This window comes from Gracilinanus agilis, chromosome 1 (genome assembly GCF_016433145.1).
Source record: "Gracilinanus agilis isolate LMUSP501 chromosome 1, AgileGrace, whole genome shotgun sequence".
Taxonomy (NCBI): domain Eukaryota; kingdom Metazoa; phylum Chordata; class Mammalia; order Didelphimorphia; family Didelphidae; genus Gracilinanus; species Gracilinanus agilis.
The window spans coordinates 588,236,153-588,256,975 of NC_058130.1; the positions used below are offsets into that span (position 1 = coordinate 588,236,153).

General features: G+C 35.9%; 1 protein-coding gene across 2 annotated transcripts in view; it reads right to left on the bottom strand.

The window, feature by feature from the left end:
* The window catches only part of SLC66A2 (solute carrier family 66 member 2), a 152,855-nt gene that overhangs the window by 124,881 nt on the left and 7,151 nt on the right, over positions 1–20,823 (bottom strand). The window contains exons 2-3 of one of the 2 annotated variants that reach the window (XM_044667270.1): positions 12,896–13,029; positions 68–121 (exon numbers count right to left, since the gene is read on the bottom strand). In XM_044667270.1, the coding sequence (XP_044523205.1) occupies positions 68–121; positions 12,896–13,029 (188 nt within the window). The remainder of the gene's footprint in view (positions 1–67; positions 122–12,895; positions 13,030–20,823) is intronic. The other variant, XM_044667275.1, reaches the window with a different exon arrangement.

Below are 20,823 nucleotides of genomic sequence, written 5' to 3' on the forward strand. Positions count from 1 at the left end.
ATAGAAATGAAAAGCAAAATGTTTTCTGATGGTAATTTCATGCAGCACAGATTTGCATTATACATACCCAGATAGGATCGCCTGGGTAGAACTTTGATTTCTTCATCCTTACTATCTGCAGCTATATTTTTAATTAAAAAAAAAAAAAAAGGAAGAAGACAAAAACAAACTAGTTTGAGACGCAAGTAAGTGGTTTTTTCCTCCCCACCCTTCTCTTCTTTTAACGATCCTAAAATGAACAGACCACAATTCTTAAGATTTCTATATTTTTAGAATTGTCTTCCCTGCTTACTTCCCCATCACTCCAAACACCTTAATCCATACTCATACACAACACTCATCCCTGCCCTCCCCACCTGTTCCCCTATATTTTCATCCCTTCATCATCCAACATTTAAAGGAAAGAGTAAAAAGTCACCAGGCAGACTGACAACGTATAAAAATGAAAATATAGTCATCTGACTTAGCTTTTCAGTAAGTTATGTTAAGAGAAAAGTAAATTAAAAGGTACAAACAAAACTAAAAGAGAAACAACTGAGGAAAAATGTCTTTGTATCAAGCTTATCTGATAAAGGTCTCATATTCAAGATACATAAAGAACTTATTCAAATTTGTAAGAAATAGAATCATTCTCCAATCAATAAATAATCTAAGAATAAGAACAGACAATTCTCAAGGGAAGAAATGCAGGCTATCTGTGAAACCAGGCTACCTGTGAAAACTATGTGAAAAAATGCTCCAAATCATTATTAGAGAAATGCAAATTAAAACAATTTTGAGTCTATCCCACCTCCCCTCCTTCAGTTGCAAAAATAACAGAAAAGGAAAATGATAAATGTTGGAAAAGTTGTGGGAAAACAGGCAATTTTATGTACGATTAGAGGACCTGTGAATAAAAACAGTACATACAGTACAACCATTCTAGAGAAATAATTGGCATCACATAGAAAAAGTTACTAAATTACATGTGTCTTTTGAACCACCTATCTTACTACTAGGGCTATACCCAAAAGAGATCAAAGAAAAAAGTTATTTATATCCAAAACTGTTTATACAGGCTCTTTTTGTAGTAGCAAAAAAACTGAAAACTAAGAGGATGTTCAACAATTGAAGAATGGCTGAGTCAGTTGTGGATTATATGTCTGTGATCAAGTGACATTATGCTGCAAGAGATGAGGAAACAGATGATTTCAAAGAGACGAAGTCTTGCTGATAAAAAATAAAGGTAGCAGAAGTAGGAGAAAAAATTTAAATATAATCAATATTATAAAAATAAAGTACTTTGAAGACTTTTATAAAACTGATGAAGAATGAAATGAACAGAATCAAAACAAAATATACAATAACAGCAACACTATAAAATCAAATAACTGAAAACTGTAAGAACTATGATCAACACAACTGATCATTAATGATTCTACAGGACCAATGATGAAACATGCTATAGTAATCACAGAGATGTGACTGATTTAGGATATAGTATGAGACATATAAACTTCTTTTATATAGCTTTTAAGTAAATTTGTTGTGCTTATCTATGCATATTTGGGAAGTGGGAGAGAAAGAAAAAAATTATGTTAATTAAAAAATAATTGGGGGCAGCTAGGTGGTTTAGTGGTTAGAGTCAGGAGGTTCCAGATTCGAATTTGGACTCAAGACACTTCATTAGCTGTGTGACCTCAGGCAAGTCACTTACCCCCAATTGCCTAGTCCTTACCACTCCTGTGTCTTGGAAAGTGATACTCAGTATGTTCCAAGACAGAAGGTAAAGGTTTAAAAAAAAAAATTTGATATACAACTAGGTACTATCCAAAACACTTTACAAATCGTATTTCATTTGATGCTTATAACAACCCTAGGAGGTAGATACTATTATTATCTCCATTTTACAGATAAGGAAACTGAGATGAGCAGAGGTTAAATGATTTGCCAAAGTCACAGAGCTACTATGTGTTAAGGCCAAATTGAACTCAGATCTTCCTGACTCCAGGCCCAGCATACTTCCACCCCATCTATATTAGTTAGATGCTCTCTGTGCCTCCATTTTCTGTTTTATAAATAATGTATACAGTTGTTTCACCTAAGTGGAGTAGTTTCAAAGGCTTTAGTGATAGCAGTTTCCTTCCTTTAAACTATTGGTGGCACATTAGTAAATACAGAATTTTAGTATAGTTATAATACAGTTCTCTTCCTCCAAGAACCTAAAAAAGCTATTTATCAAAACAGAGCTCTTCAAGGTACTTAGATTCACCACTTACTTATGACCCTGGACCATCATTCAGCCTTCATCTTCTTTAAAGCAAGGATAAAAACCATTCACAATAAACTCTCACAGGACCATCGTGAAGAAGGTGCTTTATAAAATACAGAGACCCGTATAAATTAACAAAATTGGTCTCACAAAGCTATTTTCAAAGACACATTAAACTAAATGACCATTGTAAATGGGTAAATACTTACTATCTATTTATTTTAACAAGTATATGGACCAGAGTCTAATGTCCATCTCTGAAGGCTAAGTACATAAAAGGGAACTAGAAATAGTTGCAGCGGAGGGACCCAGTCTTAGCCTAAATAGACCATGCCCTAGAATAGGGGCTCTTAACCTGAGGATCCATGAACATTTTTCTAAAATTCTGAAAAATATATTTTAATATAATTGGTTTTCCTTTGTAATTCCATGTGATTTATGTTATGTACTTAAAAACATCATTCTGTAGTCCACATGCTTCTTTACTTGACTGTCCAAGTGGTCTAAGACACAAAAAAGTTAAAAATCTCTACCCCAAAGCTCCCTTAGTGATATCTTTTGGAAAAGAGCTCAAATTTTTCTCCACTCTCTCACATGTACACCAAAGCCTCATTCAAAATATTCTGTTAACATACAAATAGGTACAGCCAGAGCCCTAAAATAGAACAGAGAGCCAAATGCAACAAGCTGAAAACAACATAAGTATTTTAGTTTTGTTTCATTTTGTTTTTGAGGAAAGAGAAGGGAAAGGAAAGTTAAAAGTAATAACTCGAGACTTACTGGGACCATAAAGAAAATGTCCAGATCTATGTATCATTTCTTTTGTCTAACATTAGATTTGGCTGCCTTTGAAATGAAAATTCATAAGCAAATAACTGTAAGCAAACACAACTGAAAATTTAATACCCTGTATCTACAGCAGCACTCAACACATCTAGCAGGCTCTCTCTAAATAATTTTTGAGGAGTTCTCCAGGAAATAACCAAAATAAAAAAAAAGTAGAGCTAACACACACCCATTACACAAATATCCTCCTTCCCTTCCCCAGCATCCTTTTCTCTCAATGATTACTGTACTGTATCTGAGCATTACAGTAGCTCCTATTCTATTGCTGTTGTTGTATCTGACTCTTCATGAACCCATTTAGGGTTTTCATGTCAAAGATTCTGAAATAGCTTGACATTTCCTTCTCCAGCTCATTTTAGAGATGAGGAACCAAGGCAAACAGGGTTAAGTTACTTGCCCAGAGTCACACAGCTATTAAGTGTCTGAGGTCAGATTTGAACTCATGAAGATAAATCTTCTTGATTGTAAGCCCAATCTATCCATTGTACCACCTAGCTGCCTCCTATATTATTAGGTCCTGATTAACAGGGGAAAGGGAGAGAATAAAAAATTATTTAGTGCCTACTATGTGTCAGACAATATACTAAGCATTTTTTACAAAAAAAGATCTTTTGATCTTTATAACAACCCTGTGAGTTAAGTACTTCGTCATATTCATTTTACAAATGACTGAGACAAACAGAGGTTTGTCAGGTCTTCTTGACTCTAGATCCAGCACTCTATCCAATGTGCCACCAGCCCTCCCCCTCTAATAGATAATAAATTAAGCATAAAAATATAAAGTCAAAGAATGTCAGAGGTCAACAGGAACTCAGAGACACAAAGAATCATTGACAATATAGCCAGAAGAGGCCACATATCCAGACTAGCAAACCAGAGAGCAATGGACCCAATCAGGAATATCTTAAGTCAAATTTGGCCTCAGATACTTACTTAGTCGAGTCACCCTAGGCCAGCCTGCCTCAGTTTCCTCATCCATAAAGTAAGGATAACAATAAAAAATTAATTCTTAGGGTTATTGTGAGGATAAAATGACATAATCTTTGTAAAGTGCCTTGCAACTTTAAAAAGTATCTTAAAAACAAGCTATTATTATCATTATAAAAACATCATTATCTGGGCCTTTACCTTTTATTTCTTACATCTCCAGGTTCCTATCCTCTGACCAACTTTTCTATTCATTTACTCTGCTGACAGATTAATTAAAGGAATCTAAAAGGATGGCATAAATCTCAACTTGAATTACTTGGCAGCTGTTCTAGAACAGGAGTTTTTAACTATTTTTGTCCCAGAAACCCCTTAGCAGTCTGGTAAAACCCATGGACCCTTTCTCAGAATGTTGTTGTTATTTTTAATGCATAAAATAAAATACCTGGAACTACAAAGGAAGCTAATCCTATTGAAATACAGTTATCAAAGTATTAAAAAAAAAAACAAAACCCAAAACCAAAGTCACAAATCCCAGATTAAGAACCCCAACCCCCCCCAAAAGGAATGAATATTTATTGAGGTTTGAAGATACACTGTGGCATTCAACTATGAATGCTATGGGCTGCCCTGCCAGTGGCACAGATTGGGTGTAATTTCTCCTAATCCATCAGATTCAGGAACCAGATGGAGCACCAAAGAACTTTAAAGCCTAATTCAGAAAACAATGAGCGTGTTCAAACTAAATCACACAGGTAAAAAGAACAAGATAGTCATTATACACACAGTCATACATAATGAATATGATTACTCTTCTTCCTAACTACCTTGTCTCATTTCAAAAACTTTTTAAAAGTAGACAGGAGGGCAGCTGGGTAGCTCAGTGGATTGAGAGCCAGGCCTAGAGACAGGAGGTCCTAGGTTCAAATCCAGCCTCAGACACTTCCCAGCTGTGTGACTCTAGGCAAGTCACTTGACCCCCATCGCCTACCCTTACCACTCTTCCACCTATAAGTCAATACACAGAAGTTAAGGGTTTAAAAAAAAAAAAAGTAGACAGGAGGAGTCAACTGGTAAAATGGGTAAACAATGATAAATAAATGTAATATTGTTATGCCACAAAGAAAAAGATGAATATAAAGGATTCAGAGAAGCAAGGAAATACTTATATGATCTGATATAACAAAATAAACAGAACCAGGGAAACAATAAACACCATTACGACAATGTAAATGTTAAGAACAATAAGACAAAACTGAATAAACACAATGATCAAGCTTTTCCCTAGAAAAGAATTAAGAAAATGTATTTTCCTACCCCTTTCCTGGAGAGGTGGGAAACTATCAATATACTGTCAAATGCATAAGTTGTTGATTATTATGCTACATGTGTTGTTTTTTTTCTCTTTTTTAAGTTACAAGTTGTTTCAAAGAAAGATTCACTGGGAATGGGATGGAAAGAGAGATATAGGGGGCAGGTGGGTGGCTCAGTGAATTGAGGGTCAGACCTAGAGACGGGAGGTCCTAGGTTCAAAACTGGCCTCAGACACTTCCTAGCTGTGTGACCCTGGGCAAGTCACTTAACCATGATTGCCTAGCCCTTACCATTCTTCAACCTTAGAACCAATACACAGTATTAATTCTAAGATGGAAGGTAAGGGTTTAAAAAAGAAAGAAAGAGAGATATATTCAGAAATGAGAAATAAAATTGATGAAACTGAAAAAAGTTAATGGAGGGAAGACAAAGAATAATGATTGGCATTTATAATAATCTACTACCTCTCTCTGGTAGACAGAAAAAGAACAGTATTGTCTCTAAGAAAAGGAAAAAGAGGAAAAGAAACAGGTAACTTCTTTTTTCCTATCAGGAAACTGAAATTTATCAATAACCAGGAAAGAGCCAAAGCTCTTTTAGGGGATCAACCAAACCATGAGAGTCACCACTGCACAGCAGATTAGCTGTGACTCAGAACCAGTCAGGTCCTTGGGTCCAATGTTTTGTACTTGTTCTATAAAGCTAGGTAACTTCACTTCTGCTTAACTTCCCTCAATTAGTTCAAGCAAAGAAAATGTATAGTAGAAAGTGAGAGGAAAGGAATACTGTATATTCACACATAAAAATTTGGTAGAGTTGTGAGGAATTTTTTGTCCTCTTGTCTCAGAAAATTAAAAAAAAGTTATATAGTCTGGTCATAGGGAAATCTAAGCCAAGAAATGCTTTTTGTTGTTTATTGCGCTCAGTTTTGTTTATAGTTAACCATACCAACCCCACAGACTGAAGAATTTTCCCACTCTGGAATCACAAAATCTAATCCCATGGGACAAAAGATACTTTTTTTTTTCAATTTTCTTCAAGTTTTGTTCTCGGGGCAGCTGGGTAGCTCAGTGGATTGAGAGTCAGGCCTAGAGATGGGAGGTCCTAGGTTCAAATCTGGCCTTAGACACTTCCCAGCTATGTGACCCTGGGCAAGTCACTTGACCCCCATTGCCCACCCATACCACCCTTCCACCTAGGAGCCAATACACAGAAGTTAAGGGTTTAAAAAAATTTTTTTTAAAAATGTTTTTTGAAACTCTTAGATCAGGGGCTTAATCTAACCTAAATGTTCTCAAAGGCATGACTTGAGTTTTGTGATAATGAGATTAAATCTACCCTGCCCATCTTTAGATTTGATCACCAAACGTGAAAACATCTTCACTTAATGCACAAGTTGGGGTGGGGGGTCTGTAACCCAGTGTGTTAGACTGAGTAACAAATCAGAATTTACTGAGTGCCTCCTGGGCAGTCCTAAGAAAAGCTTCTGTTTGTGATTGGACATGCAAACTAAGAGGAAGGCACAGGAAGTGACGCAAAAGAGGCCCCTTTAAAAAGAGAGAGTTGAGTAAGCCAGGCTCTTTTCTGGTTCATGAACAGGACCTGAAGGAGGACTTCTGGTTTGTGGAGGAATGCTGGCTGGGACCCTGAGACCTTGGTGAGATTGTTCTTAAATCCTTCCCTTTGAACTACACGTGGTGAGTGTAAAGACTGAATCTTCCTGAACTTCTCTTAAGGAACTTCCCTTTTAATAGAGACTCTGTGGGTGAAGCTTTGGGCCTCTGAGTTGATGCCAAGGCTGGATTTCCCTTGGCTGAGGGTTAATTAGATCTACCTGGATTAAACTAGGGGATCGGAGCAAATTACCTACTCTGCTAGATTACTTATTCTATCTTATACTCTCTCTTATTTCCTTATTTCTACTTCCTCTTCTCATTTTTAAATAAATTTCCATAAAAGTCATTTTAACTTGAGGTTATTCTTTAATTGGGGACTGATAATTATTCGATCCCCTGGCGACCAACCTTTTAATATTCAACCAAAAACTCCTTTCCCCCTATACAGTTTGTTCCTAAGAGTTCTTGGTGAAATCAGGAACAATTAGTTGAATTTATCTCTAAGACAAATTACAAAAGTGATACAAGCCTAAGACTTAGAAGAAATCATATGAAAATAAGAGCAATTAGGAAATCTGAAAAATGCAACACATAACATTTTTTCTTAGCTACTATTACTCAATAAAAGCAGCATCTCCAGGAAATGAGAAGTAAACTTTAAAGAGGCTTCTATTAACTACTGAGAGTTGGGGGAAGAAGAATATCCTTTAGATTTTTTTTTTTAAAAAACACTTTTCTTTGCTCTATAAAACCCCCCTGAGCAAATATAATCTATTTCCTTCCTCCAATAAGTTACAATAAGACCAGAAAGCCCGATTTCAAATTTTATAAAACCTTTTTCTGAACACATTATCACCTTGGGGAAGAGAAAAAAGTACTCTAAAGAAGAAAGTCAATGAGTACAAAGATTATTACTGAGCCAGCATTCAGTTTCTAGCAGGAAAGAGAGAACCCTCAAAACTGATTAAACCTCAGGAGTTCTGAGCAAATTTTTTTAAATGCCATTTTGAACCAAATGTATGGGGAAATTTAGAACATAAAGACCCTATTAAAACTCTACATTAAATTTCTCTCCTTCCCAGGACACAAATGAATTTTTTTGTAATGGCAAATTCTCACAACTTCACATTAAATCTGGACTGATTTGTACTTTTGGTGGAGGAAGAAGAAAGATGCATGTAATAAAATGTTAAATCCAATCAATTAATGGGTTCTCTATCTCTCTTGCTTTCTTCTGCCGGTAAACTTTACCATTCCAAAATAATCCATCTCTAAATTCTCACACTTAGTAATTCATTATGGTTCAGACAGGAGAGGCTAATTCCATGCTGGAACCACCTTTGGGTATGATGACTGAAGGCAATTTCAGAGATAAACTCTATAATTTTTTTCCTTTCAGCTATAAGCAGTTTCAGTCTAATAAGCCCCTGAGAAGAAATCAAAAGGGCAAATACCATCACAAAAACCACAATCACATTGAGATTTATTCCCCAATTGAAAGTTGTATGAGGCTGTGTAGTAGGAAATCCTCTAACACACAGGATGTTCTTTGACTGAATTCCCCCTAGAACTAAAATAAAAATCCAGGAACCCATGAAATCATGTTTTAAAGCCAACATCACACTAAATTATTTTTTTCTTTTAGTCCTTCTGAAGTCCCAGTCTAGCATTCAAAACCTTACTTCTATAGGATATTCAACAACTAATTCTGCTGACAGTAAGGTAAGTGATATAATTAGGCAGAGGAAGAAGAATTCCAGTTTAGAAGGGCTAACTAACCATGTCTTCTCGCATGCCATTAGAAAGTACAGGAGTACTTAACCTGGAATCGATGAGCTTACTGTGGTTTTTTTTTTTTTTTTTTGTTAAATTGGTTTTAACACTGTACTTCAAAATAACTTATTTCCTCTGAAATACCATGTGTTTTCTTTTCTGCTTTTAAAAACATTACTCTGAAAAGCGATTCAGAGAATTCATTAGACTGTCAAAAGAGGGCAAGACACGAGAAAAGGTCAAGAACCCTTACTCTGGCCAACTCTGACCTCTTGCTATTCCTTTCACAATTATATTTATAAAGAAAAGTAGAAGTAAACTTGTCACCTGTAAAATGGAAAGTTACTAAAATAGCTATCTTCAAAAGTTTAGGCCTTCCCCTTCCCACTCTTTTCTTTAGAAAGCTGAGCTTTCCTATGGAAATCTTTGCTATAAATGATTCTTGCAGCTTCCACATAAAGTGTTCTTGTGCTTGTACTGAATTTAATAAGAGTCATCTTTCTGGTTATGAAACAGCCATTCTTCAGTGGCACATCCAGGCAGAAAGTGGACAATGTGTTAAAGAGCTGGCAAAATTCTCAAAAAGAAGCAGAAACATGAGGGAAAAACTGATGCTACCTGATGGGTCTACCTGATTCAGTATTTGGGGAACAGATCAGGTTACGAATGGCTAGCCTAAAATCAAACCGCACTGTTGTCAGTTTAAAATAAAGTATTTCCCTCTAAAATGTGACCCATTTTCCTATATTGACACATGGAGATAAAACAAGATATATTTCTGCTTCTCTCTGGAGTCTGCTATGAGCTAAGTACCTGTCTTTTACAAAGTAAGCACTGAAGACTTAATTTGGACAGAAATTTGGAATGCTCAATGTTTTCCTTATGTATTCAATACATCAAAATTTCTGAGCAGAAAGTAAGTTTAGTAGTTAATTCCAAATCTTGCATTAATTCCATCAAGTAATAAAAAGTTCATAGGTCAAGATATTCCATAACTTTTCCATCTGCTTAAGATTGAGTGACCTCTATCTGCCATGGCAATCCTCAATATAATTAGGTCAACATTTGACATTACCACCTGTCAACAGATAAATCACCAGTGTTAGCTTTTGTTTTGAACCAAAACATACCACCTCTTCTTTATAAAAGCATTTCCTAAACAGCAAGTAAATAAAAGAAACAAAATTTGATAGTAATCACCTAATGTCTTGTTATATATTTTTTCAACAATCTCTTCTGCTAAGAAAAAACAAGAAAGAATACCTACCACTCTGCAAATGTCAAGTCATCTCTCCCTTCAATCATTCCTAGTTTTGTTGCCTAGAAGCAGTTAGCTGAAAAACATGTCAAGTTTCAAAGAAGTATACAAGGGATAGTCTAAGACAAGGCTAAGGCTTGTCTGCAGTATTCAAACAATTCAGTAAGGATATGTAAATATCTATCTAATTCTGCTATATTCTATTTAGTTTCAGAAATTTGCTTCCTAGGTTACCTAGCCATTTTTTTTTGTGGCTATTAGAGCCTGAATGCTGTTTCAGATAAAGGAGAGCCTATTTCTAATCATTTCAGAAAGAGTGGGCAGCATAAACATCAAGCAATTTGCCTAATGTCATTGGGAGCAAACAAAACTAAGACTTGTGTTACTTCCCAGGGTGATGACTAATGTGTTACTAGGGAAAAAGCTCCCTTATGCCTTGCTAATGGGCAACTTGATCATATCATGTAGTTACATGACTGCTGGCAGAGAACCCAGTGGATCTACAAAGGTTATAAAAGCAGGTTGACATGATAAAAAAAGAAAGGGACAAATGGAAGCCACAAGGAACACCAAAATTCTCAAGGCAGATTTTTAAAAGTATAAGTCAGTTGGAAGGTTATCAAAAAAAATTAGGAGCTTCATTTACCCTTTATTAATGACCCTATGCTTATCTTACAGAATTAGAGACATGATAGTTGACCTTATTTTCACCTTGTATAACTTTAAACAAAAATTATCATTAAAAAAAAAACACATTGTTTACTGATCATCCAGCTTACTTGGCAGCAAGCAGAAAACATTATAGAGAATTAATGGCAATCATTACTATCATTAATAATTCCAAGGGCACTGAATTCAAGTAGTATCTACCCTATCTTCTACTAAAACTGAGACAGTTTTGGCTGATCAAAGATTCCTCTTGATTAAAAAACAGAAGCATGTAAAGAAAAAAATGGAAAGAATGAAGTGCTAGAAATGTCAAGATCAGAAATTAAGGGGCAACCAAGGGAAGGTCTTCTAAGACAAATCCCAACCAAAATATGCTTCATATAACTCAAATCACTAGGAGATGGAAGGTTCTGGATAAAGAGTTGGTATCCTACTGAAGATATCCAAAACCTAAGACCCCTATCACCTGGTGAAAAAAAAAATCTTGGAATGTGAAAAAAAACAGAGAAGAGATGAATAAACACAATAGTCTACAAGCATCAGAAAAGTCAGAGTAAAGACTTCTCATAAAGAAAACTACAAATGCTTTCCATTTATAGGATTACAATTGTAGCAATCACTTGTTAAAGTTAAAATTTTAAAACCTGTGACTAGCCTGAAGTCTTATAGTCAGGAAGACCTAAGTTAAAATAAAGCTTCTGACACACCCTGGTTGTGTGAACCTGAATCAGTCAATTAACCTCTCATATCACAAACACTCTTTAAAATAGGAGTCGGCTTTTTTTGGTGTTTCATAGATCCCTCTGTCAAGCTGATAAAGCCTAATGCTCATAAGTGCATATAATATAAAGATTCTGGAAATCAATCATTCTGAAATAGTTATAAAAAAATTTTTTTTAAGCTCACAGGAGCAGCTAGGTGGCACAGTAGATAGAGTACCAAGTCTGGAATCAGGAGGCAATGGGTCCAAATCTAGCCTCAGACACTTCCTAGTTGTGTGACCCTGGACAAGTCACTTACTCATATTTCCTTAGACCAGTGATGGCAAACCTGGGCTCTCCCCTCCCTCCCCAGTTCATTACTAGAACAGCAGAGGGACTTGGTGGAGCTGCTCCCCTCCTCCTCTTCACTGTGCCTAATGACATTTTTTCCCTTCCCCTGCCCCTCTGCCCAGCAGCCCAATGGGAACACACAGGGGGTAAAATGGGTGACTCACAGGCAGTGGAGCTGGAGAGGAGCAGAGCACTCAGGCCACTCCCCTCCCCCCTCTCTATACTTGCTGAGGACATTCCTCACTTCACCCAACTCTCTGCCCAGCAGCCCAATGGGAGTGCTTCCTCCCTCCCATGTGTGGGGTAAGAGAAGGAGGGGGGAAGGGGAGGTAATGCACCAGGCACTGGGGAGAGGGGCACAGCACAAGATTTCTAGAATGGGGGGTGCAGTGGGGGCAGGACCCAGCACTCCATCTCTAAAAGATTTGCCATCACTGCCTCAGACCTTAAGACACTAATATCTTTAAAATAAATAAAATAAAAATAAAACAAGTTCACAGGTTAGAACCCCTGCTTTGAGAATAAGCTACACTGTAACAGGTGCCAAAATACTTTGATAAAGAAAAATTCTTACTAAGAATTCCTGCTATAATGAAACCCAAAAAAACAAATAAATTAGCTAGTCCTAGCTCCAATTTGACCATAGGTTTGCCTGTGTACACAGAATACATTAACCAACAACCAGAGACATCATTTCATTGTATCTTTATACCAACCAAGCTACATTTCTAGACTAAACAGACATCATCAGAACAATAGAAGATTTCAGTGAAGTACTTTATTTACAAGCTACACCTAGAGTTACCAAAATTAAATCATCATTCCTTAATCTGCCTAGTCAACAACTCTGCTAACCTAGAAGCTTGGCCAGAAAACATAGTAGAAAAGTACTACATTTCCTTTTCTAATTCGGTTCTGATTTTGCATGAAACAAATGTTATTCTTAGTGCTACAGTGTCATAATGAACTTCCAAGAATTTAAGAGAGGTTGGCATTAGTCAATATTCAATCTACTTTTGAAATTAGTGATTGGAATTTACCTTTCTAGTATCAATTGGTAGGAGATAAGGAAAAGGAAGACATTTAAAAGTTCTTATGTAAGCCAGATGACAATGTGGCATGTTTTATATGCTAATTTAAGGTGATTCTTACATATAAAGACAATGATAACTAGCTATTAATCACCAACCTGCAAAGGAACGACGTTTTAAATTCAGCTCATTTGTCACTCGAACTTCAGTACAGAGTTTCAACATCAGTAACATAGTAAAGATCATAACAATGCTTTGCCACAGAAGAGGAGACTCGAAATGCCTTCCAAACCTAGGGAAATAAAGAAAATACATCAGGAGGCATCAAGTCACAAGTAATCCTTTTCTCCCTGATTACCCTCTACCACTACCTAACTTCTTCATTTATGACAGTACCCATGACAGTAACCACCAGCAATGCACAGGCTTTGCTAAGAACACTTATGTTAGAGCAGAACCTTTTTTTTGTCATGGACCTTTCTGACAATCTGGGGAAAATCTATGGACTCCTACTCTAGTTATTTGTTGCCTACATTTATAATTGAAGGAATGCTCATTTTAATTTAGAAATTAGTGAAAATAAAGGTGCAATTTTTTCCCCATTCAAATTCACAAACATCCCTCCCAGATCCTATCTACTGACCCCTTGGGAGTCTGTGGTCCTCAGGTTAAGAACTCCTACCTTACAATGACATCTTACATTTTCCCCAGAAGGATTTACTGGAATATTTCAGGATTTAGAGCTGAGAAAAGTCTTCAGATCATCTAATCAAACTCCTCCTTTTTACATAAAAATAGTGAGGAAGGTTTATAAAGTTAGGTGACTTGCCCAAAATCACACAGGTAAGTAAGTAGCAGAGTCAAGACTTGAACTCAAAGTCTCTAAGTCCAGAACTAGTCCTCTTTGCATCACATCTTGCCTTAGTAGGTAAGAATGCTGGGCTTAGAATCTATAAGACATAGGTTAAAATCTTCTTTTTACTCTTACTTGGGGCATATATCTCTAAGTCTCAATTTGATCACGTGTGAAATGTATAGCACTTCTAGTACCTAACAGGGTTTTGGCAAGTCTCGAAACAAATAGAGCTTTGTAAACTTTAAAACACTATATAAATGCCAGATATTATTATCATCATCATTATTATTATTATTATTAAATGTCTTGTACTTCTTCCTATCTATATCCATCTAATTAAGAGAGAAAGGGAAAAAAATTCTACTTCCTTTATTGATCCATGAAGACTCACCTATAAATTGTAGATATGTATACATAAAAGTTCTTCTTAACCTGGCCACTTTCTATCTTTCCAGTACTCTTACATATGATTCCCTTAGCCAACTTGCTTTTCAAACACAATGTTCTATATCCTCTCTTTTTCTGTTGTCTTATCCCCTACCCCCCATAACCAGAATGCTCTCCCTCAAGCCCAAGTTTCCTTTATGACTCAGTTCAAATACCAGATCTCTAGCTCCAGATCTCCCAATTGTTTGTGCCTTCCCAGCTATTTGCACCTTGTATGGTTATATCTTATATGTACCTTTATACATACATACATACATACATACATACTGTCTCCCCCCCTTATATTAAAGAATGTAAATTCCTTACGGGTAGGTATTATTTTTGCTTTTTGTCTTCCTGTCTCCAGTACCTAACACATAGTAAACAGTAGATGTTAACTGAATGACTCATACAGATACAGACACAGACACACACAATTTATATGCTCACAATCCCATCTCAGGTATGATTTATAAAGGCTCTGTTATTGTTCAGCCATGTATCTGTGTTGATATTTATGACCCTTTATAGGGTTTTCTTGAAAAAAGATACTGGAGTGGCTTGCCATTTCTTTCTCTTTCTCTAGTGGATTAAGTCAAAAAGGATTAAGTGATTCACCCAGAGTCACCCATCTAGTAAGTGTTTGAAGTTAAATTTGAACTCAGGTCTTCCTAGCTCCAGGTCCAGCAATTTATCCAAAGAGCCACTACCTGCCTCAATTATAAATGCTTAGTATCCACGATCATCTTCCAAGTCAGCCAAAGGCTGATTTACCCAGATACTATATATACCTACTTTGCTTAGAAAAGTCATGGAATTCCTTAACTGGAAGTGACTTTAGAAATCATCTAGTTGAATTCTTTCATAAGGTAACAAGAGCTTCCAAAATGTGAAATGACTTGTTCAAGGTCACAGAGTAAATATAGCCTTGGTTTCTGAACCCTAAGTAGTCTGCTCTTTGTATCTAATATTTTAACACCTCCACAGCTTCTATCCTATTCAGGATCCCCATTTACCTAAAAAGAGAGGGAAGCAACTGAACACTCAAAATAGAGAAGTTTCCAGAACAACAAATCCAGGAAACTCATACTCCCATAGACTGGTTTCCTGTGTATTACACACATCGGAAAACCACTTTTTGAACAGCTGCCTCCAGCTTGAACAACAAAATTACAACTGGTAAGGTTGCCAAGTAATGGCAGCTGTTTAGAACCCACAAAGAATGAATGGAAAAAGCAAGATTAAGTGACTATTACACAAACATACATTCATTCAAAATTTATCAAGCTCCTACTGTATACAGAGAATTGCATTTGGCACTAGGAGATCCAAAACTTAGATCAAGACAGTCCCTTCAGGGAGCTTCTCACCTAGTAGAAGATAGCCATAATACACAGTAGAACAGAAATACAATCAGAGAGGTACAAAGTATTATGTGAATCAAAATATCACTGGCCAACTTGGGGATGGGGGTGGAGTGAGAGAAGGGGTATTGTACTGTCAAAATCACACCAGTCTGTAAATTCCATGAGGCTAGATATTATATTTTAACCTAAACTTGGTATCTCCCCCAACCCTAGCACTGACACAGTGCCCAGAAGATGAAATGTTACAAATAAATGTTTGTTATAGAATTAAACCATATTTATAAGATTTCATAACTCGCCCCATCACCACAGATGATCTTTCTGCAACATAGAGAATTGCCAAAGGACACTGAAAGGGTAATAAGACAAGTTCTCCAGGGTCATGAGGCCAATCAGAGGCTGAATTTGAACCCAGGTATTTTGCCTCTGAGGCCAGCTACTATATACACTAACCAGGCTGCCTCTATCATAATTGAATTAAGAAATCTAAATAGCCCACCTGATTCATGGTCAAGTAGAAGAGACCCGTCCTGTGTGGTTTTGCCATCTTAAGGTGCAATTCAAATGTAACCCTCAATATTAATTCATTCTACTCCAATTTCTCTCCCCTTAGAACTTCGCAGAATTACTGAGTTGGAAGAAAACTCAGAAGCCATTTGGTACAGTCCATCTCTTTCCTCTAAAAATAATTGACAAGTATTGATTCAGTTTTTGTTTAAAGGGCTCCTAAAAATTTAGAGTTCACTACCATCTGAGAAAGCACATTCCTATTTTAAATAGCTTTAATTGTGAAAACACATAGTTAAGAAATATCTGAGGCTAGATTTGAACCCAAGATCTCTCAACACCAGGCTAGGCACTCTACCCATTGTGCTACCTAACTGTCCCCTCTAGATCTTTTTCAACCTGATGTTTAACCATGCTTTCTCTATTTTGTATTTGTGTTCATTTCTCGAACATCAGTTTAAGCCTTTATATTTACCCTAATTGAATTCCATCTCTTTAGATTCTCATATATGTACAATCATTGTTAATAATTTCAGTATTTATTTCTTCTCCAATCCAATAGAATCTAAATTTTATCTATGTATAGATATAGATATAGGCACCTAATACAGAGCTTTGCAAATACCAAGCAATGAGTAAATACTTCAACTGAAATGAAATAATGGTGTCATATGGCAGTACTATCTTCTCCCAAATAGATTGAAAATTCCCCAAAGAAAACGCTCATGTCTTAGTTTCCTTGGTAATCCTCAAAGTGTTTAACACAGTCTTGAGGACCAAGTATAATCTTAATATAAAATCTCCTATTTGGCTTTTAAAAGGTCTCCATAACCTGACTCCTTCCAATCTTTCTAGCCCTCTTCTATGTACTCTTCAATCCAATGATACTGGTCTCCTTTCTGATTCTTGAATCTGACAGTCTATATCATGTCTCTTCAAAAAGCCTTTCCCAATCCTACTTAAATCTTAGTACCTACCCTCTAAGATTTGTAGTGCAAATAGGGTGAAATGCACCCTATTTGCACTACAGATTATATCCCATTTATCTTGTATATATCCTTTTTCCAGAAAGCCATTTACATGCAGTTCCCCCATCATGAGCTCCCTGAGAGCAGAGACTACTGTTTTGCTTTTGTTTTTCAAATGGGTTTTTCTGTTATTTTATTTTAGCTTTCTTTATATACTCAAGTACTTAGCATAGTACCAAGCACAGATTAAGTAGTTAAGGCTTGTTAAATGTTGGCTGACTTAATGATAAACATTTGATCAACTGATCCTTCTCTTTAAAGTCTAGGGATTTATCTATCACCTTAGAAATTGGGAATATTGGGCTAAAAGTAAGTGATATTATTGGCCTACAGAATTCCTATAAGACAGAATTTGAGAGTAATAGAATTTCAAGGCTGGAAAAAAGAACTCATAAGATCATTTAGTCTAACTCTCTCATTTTACAGGTAAGGAAATTGAGGTTCAATAAAGTAAAATGCCCACAGTTATATGGCTAGTCCATTGTAGAGACAAAACTAAAACTTCAAATTTCTGAGTCTCAGTGTAGTTTCCATTTACCTGGAAAAAATATTTTGTTTTTCACTATAGTGGACATATGATCATATCAAAAAGGTTTCCATATAGATATGTGACAGTGAAAATAAAAATAATAAAAGTAAAAATAGGGCAAGTAAATCGAACAGTGAATAAGAGTCACGCCTAGAGACAGGAGATCCCCTGTTCAAATCTGGCCTCACTGGTTGTGTGATCCTGGGCAAAACACTTCATCTCAGTTGCCTAACCCTTACTACCCTTCTGTCTTAGAAAAAAGACCTTTCAAAACATTTGAGAAAATTATAAAGTATAGAAAGTCAACCCTAAAAAACACAAATGTATACCTAAGACCTCCTGTCTCTAGCTCAATCCAGTGAGCCACCTACCTGCCTTTTGTCTTTCCTTATAATATTTCATCTAAAAGGATCGCATCTACAAAACTCAAAATTAGCAGAATAATTCCAGTTCTGGTTTGAAAGATAAGAGTCAGAACTAGGGACTCCAAAGTATCTAATTAGGAGGCAGCAAGCTTCAAGAGATAAATTATCAAAGATAAGAATAAGCAGTTTTCAAAGGAAGAAGTCCAAGCTATCAAAACCATATGAAAAAGTGTTTAAATGACCAGTAATTAAAGAAATGACAATTCAATCAACTCTGAGGCCCTATCTCAGATCTATCAGATTAACAAAGATGACAAATATGGAAAATGAAAAAATGGTAGTGCTATGTGGGAAAAAAGTACACTATTGTACTTACTATTGGTGGATCTATTAATCTAGTCATCTCAGAAAACAATATGGAATTAAAGTCACTAAAATGTGTTTACTTTTTGAACCAATAGTACCACAACTAAAGAGAGACTCACAAAAGATCAAAGAGTAAAAAGATCCAAAAATACTGACAGTGGTCCCTTTGTGTTCTAGCAAAGAACTGAAAACAAAGGGATTAACCATCAATTGAGAGAATGGCTGAATAAGCCATGGCATGTGAAGATAATGGATTATTTAGACATGAGATGATTTTTAGAAATACCCGGGAAGACAAACATATGTGAACTGATGAAGAGTAAAGTGAGCAAAACCAGAATACCTAAGCACTCTGATGGATAACATGATCAGCTATGATTCCAGAGAACTAATAATGAAGCATGCAACCTACCTATTGACTCTAAAAGAGTGATCAGGCAATAGATCTCCAAAAAAAAAAAAAAAAAAAAAATAGAGTTTAGAGAAAGAATAATCTCAAAGAGCAAAAGTTCCTAATATGATAAGGGTTTCTTCAAAAAACAAAAAAAACTAAAGCCAAAATACCAGAAGGAAAATAAAATTAACATCAAAGGGAGGAGGGGGGGAGTATATTAACCTGATGGAGCAAGACAATCAAACATTTATTAGATACTTTGTGCCTAATAACAAGAAAATCTCATCTTCAAGTAGCTTACATTCTATCAGAAGAGAAAGCACTAAACAATAACTAAATACAAAATATATACTAAGTATGCACAAAGTAAACACAAGGCAATTCATCCAAAGATGGGAAGGCATGGAATTCAGAAAAGGCCTCAAGTAGAAGTCTCTGGAACTAGGAATGCTATGAGTTGAGAGTATTTCAGGGAAGAGGGTCACAAGGTCAGATTGTGAAAAAGCACACCAACAGGTAATACAATTTTATACTTAGGAGTAGAGAAGCCTGGAAAGACAGGTTATAGCCAGATTGTGGAGGGCTTTTAAATGCCAAACAGAGGAATTTGCATTTTTGCCTGGAGGCAATAAGAAGCCAACAGAACTCTTTAAGCATGGAAGCAGGGGAACAAACAGGATCTAACATGTGCTTCAGCAATCCCACTTACCTGAATCTGTCAGCATTCTTCAATCTGACTAACCTAAAAATGTTTACCAACATTCTCAATCTGAACAACCTGAATCCTACCAGGAAAAACCCTGAAAATCTGTAAATCTTAATTCATCACACAATTTATACAACTGCCAAGGGAAAATCTGATTTTTACTTGACCCCTTCTCTCTCCCAACAAGACCCAACAGGAACTGTTTCACACTGTGGGGAAGGGAACAGAGTAGAGGTTCAAGGTACCTACAGTAGCAACAAAAAGAAACAAAACTTCAGGAAAATAAAAAGTCACTGACAATCTTCTGAAAAATGACAAAGAGGAGGTAAATAAAGGCCAAATCAGAAGATTTCCAGGAGAACTAAACAAACACAGTCCAGAGCTTCTGAGACACAGCCTTTGAGGTAGAGGACATTAGGTAGTTTCTCTGGCAAGCTGGGAGACCATTTAATGGAGCTAGAACCTCACATCGAAGCAGCTCTCTAAGGTTACACGTGGCTCTAGCCAGGAGAACCAACAAGGTCTCCAGTTCCCTTTCAAGTCATTTCACTCAAAATCTGATTAAAGCCTTACTCTTTACCATATAACCCAGTGGCTAGCCACAGTTTTCTACTATCAAGAGGCAAACCTTCAGAAAAGAGTAAATGATAAGAAGTAAGTAAATGATAAAGGAAAAATAAAAAGACTATCAAAAAATGTTTAAGAAAAGAAAGCTAAAAACTTTGGGGTTAACAAAAAACTGGAAATCAGGTGGGTGCCTATTGACTGGAAAAGTCATATAAATTGTGGTATGTGAAATTGTGGAATATTAGTTATGTCATGAAAAAAAGTAGTCAAGGAAACTTGGCGTGATTCATTAGAACTCATGCAGAACAAAGTAATCAGGAGAGAGAAATAACATACAAAATGAGTGATAACAGAAAGGGGGAAAAAAAATCATTTAAAAACACTAGTTTTTGACACCAGAAAGCATAACACCAGACAGAGAATCATGGGTTCATATCGTAGCATACATTGTTAGATCCAGGCAATGAGTCTGCCTATTTTGCTTAGTTTGATGTCTTTTTTTTTAATAAAGGAAATATCTAGTAAGAAAAAAGATGAGTGACAATAATGTTTAAAAAATAAAGCTATTGCTCTTTTTTAAAGAAAAAACTAATAAACATTCTTAGGTGGGACTATATAAACTATAAACATGAAAATTAAATAGAGTTCAATATTAAGAAAGCAATTAACATAATTAGTAATTAAAAACAAAAATATCAGAAACCACGTAATCAACAAACACATGCAGGGGAAGACTTGGACAAAGCCTTCATTTATGCTATTAAAAAAATCCCTATAAAACATTGGCAAACAAGCTCTTTTTACTATAATAAAATGTATCTAAAACTAAAAAAGGTTACTATTCTGATTTTATTCATATTATCTTAGCACTAATTTCCATAATCATTGCAGGAACCTGCTCTGAAAGCTTTTACAATCCAGTTAGAAAAGTGGTCTGACTAAGAGAGCTATGACTTGAGGGAGTAGGAAGTGGGG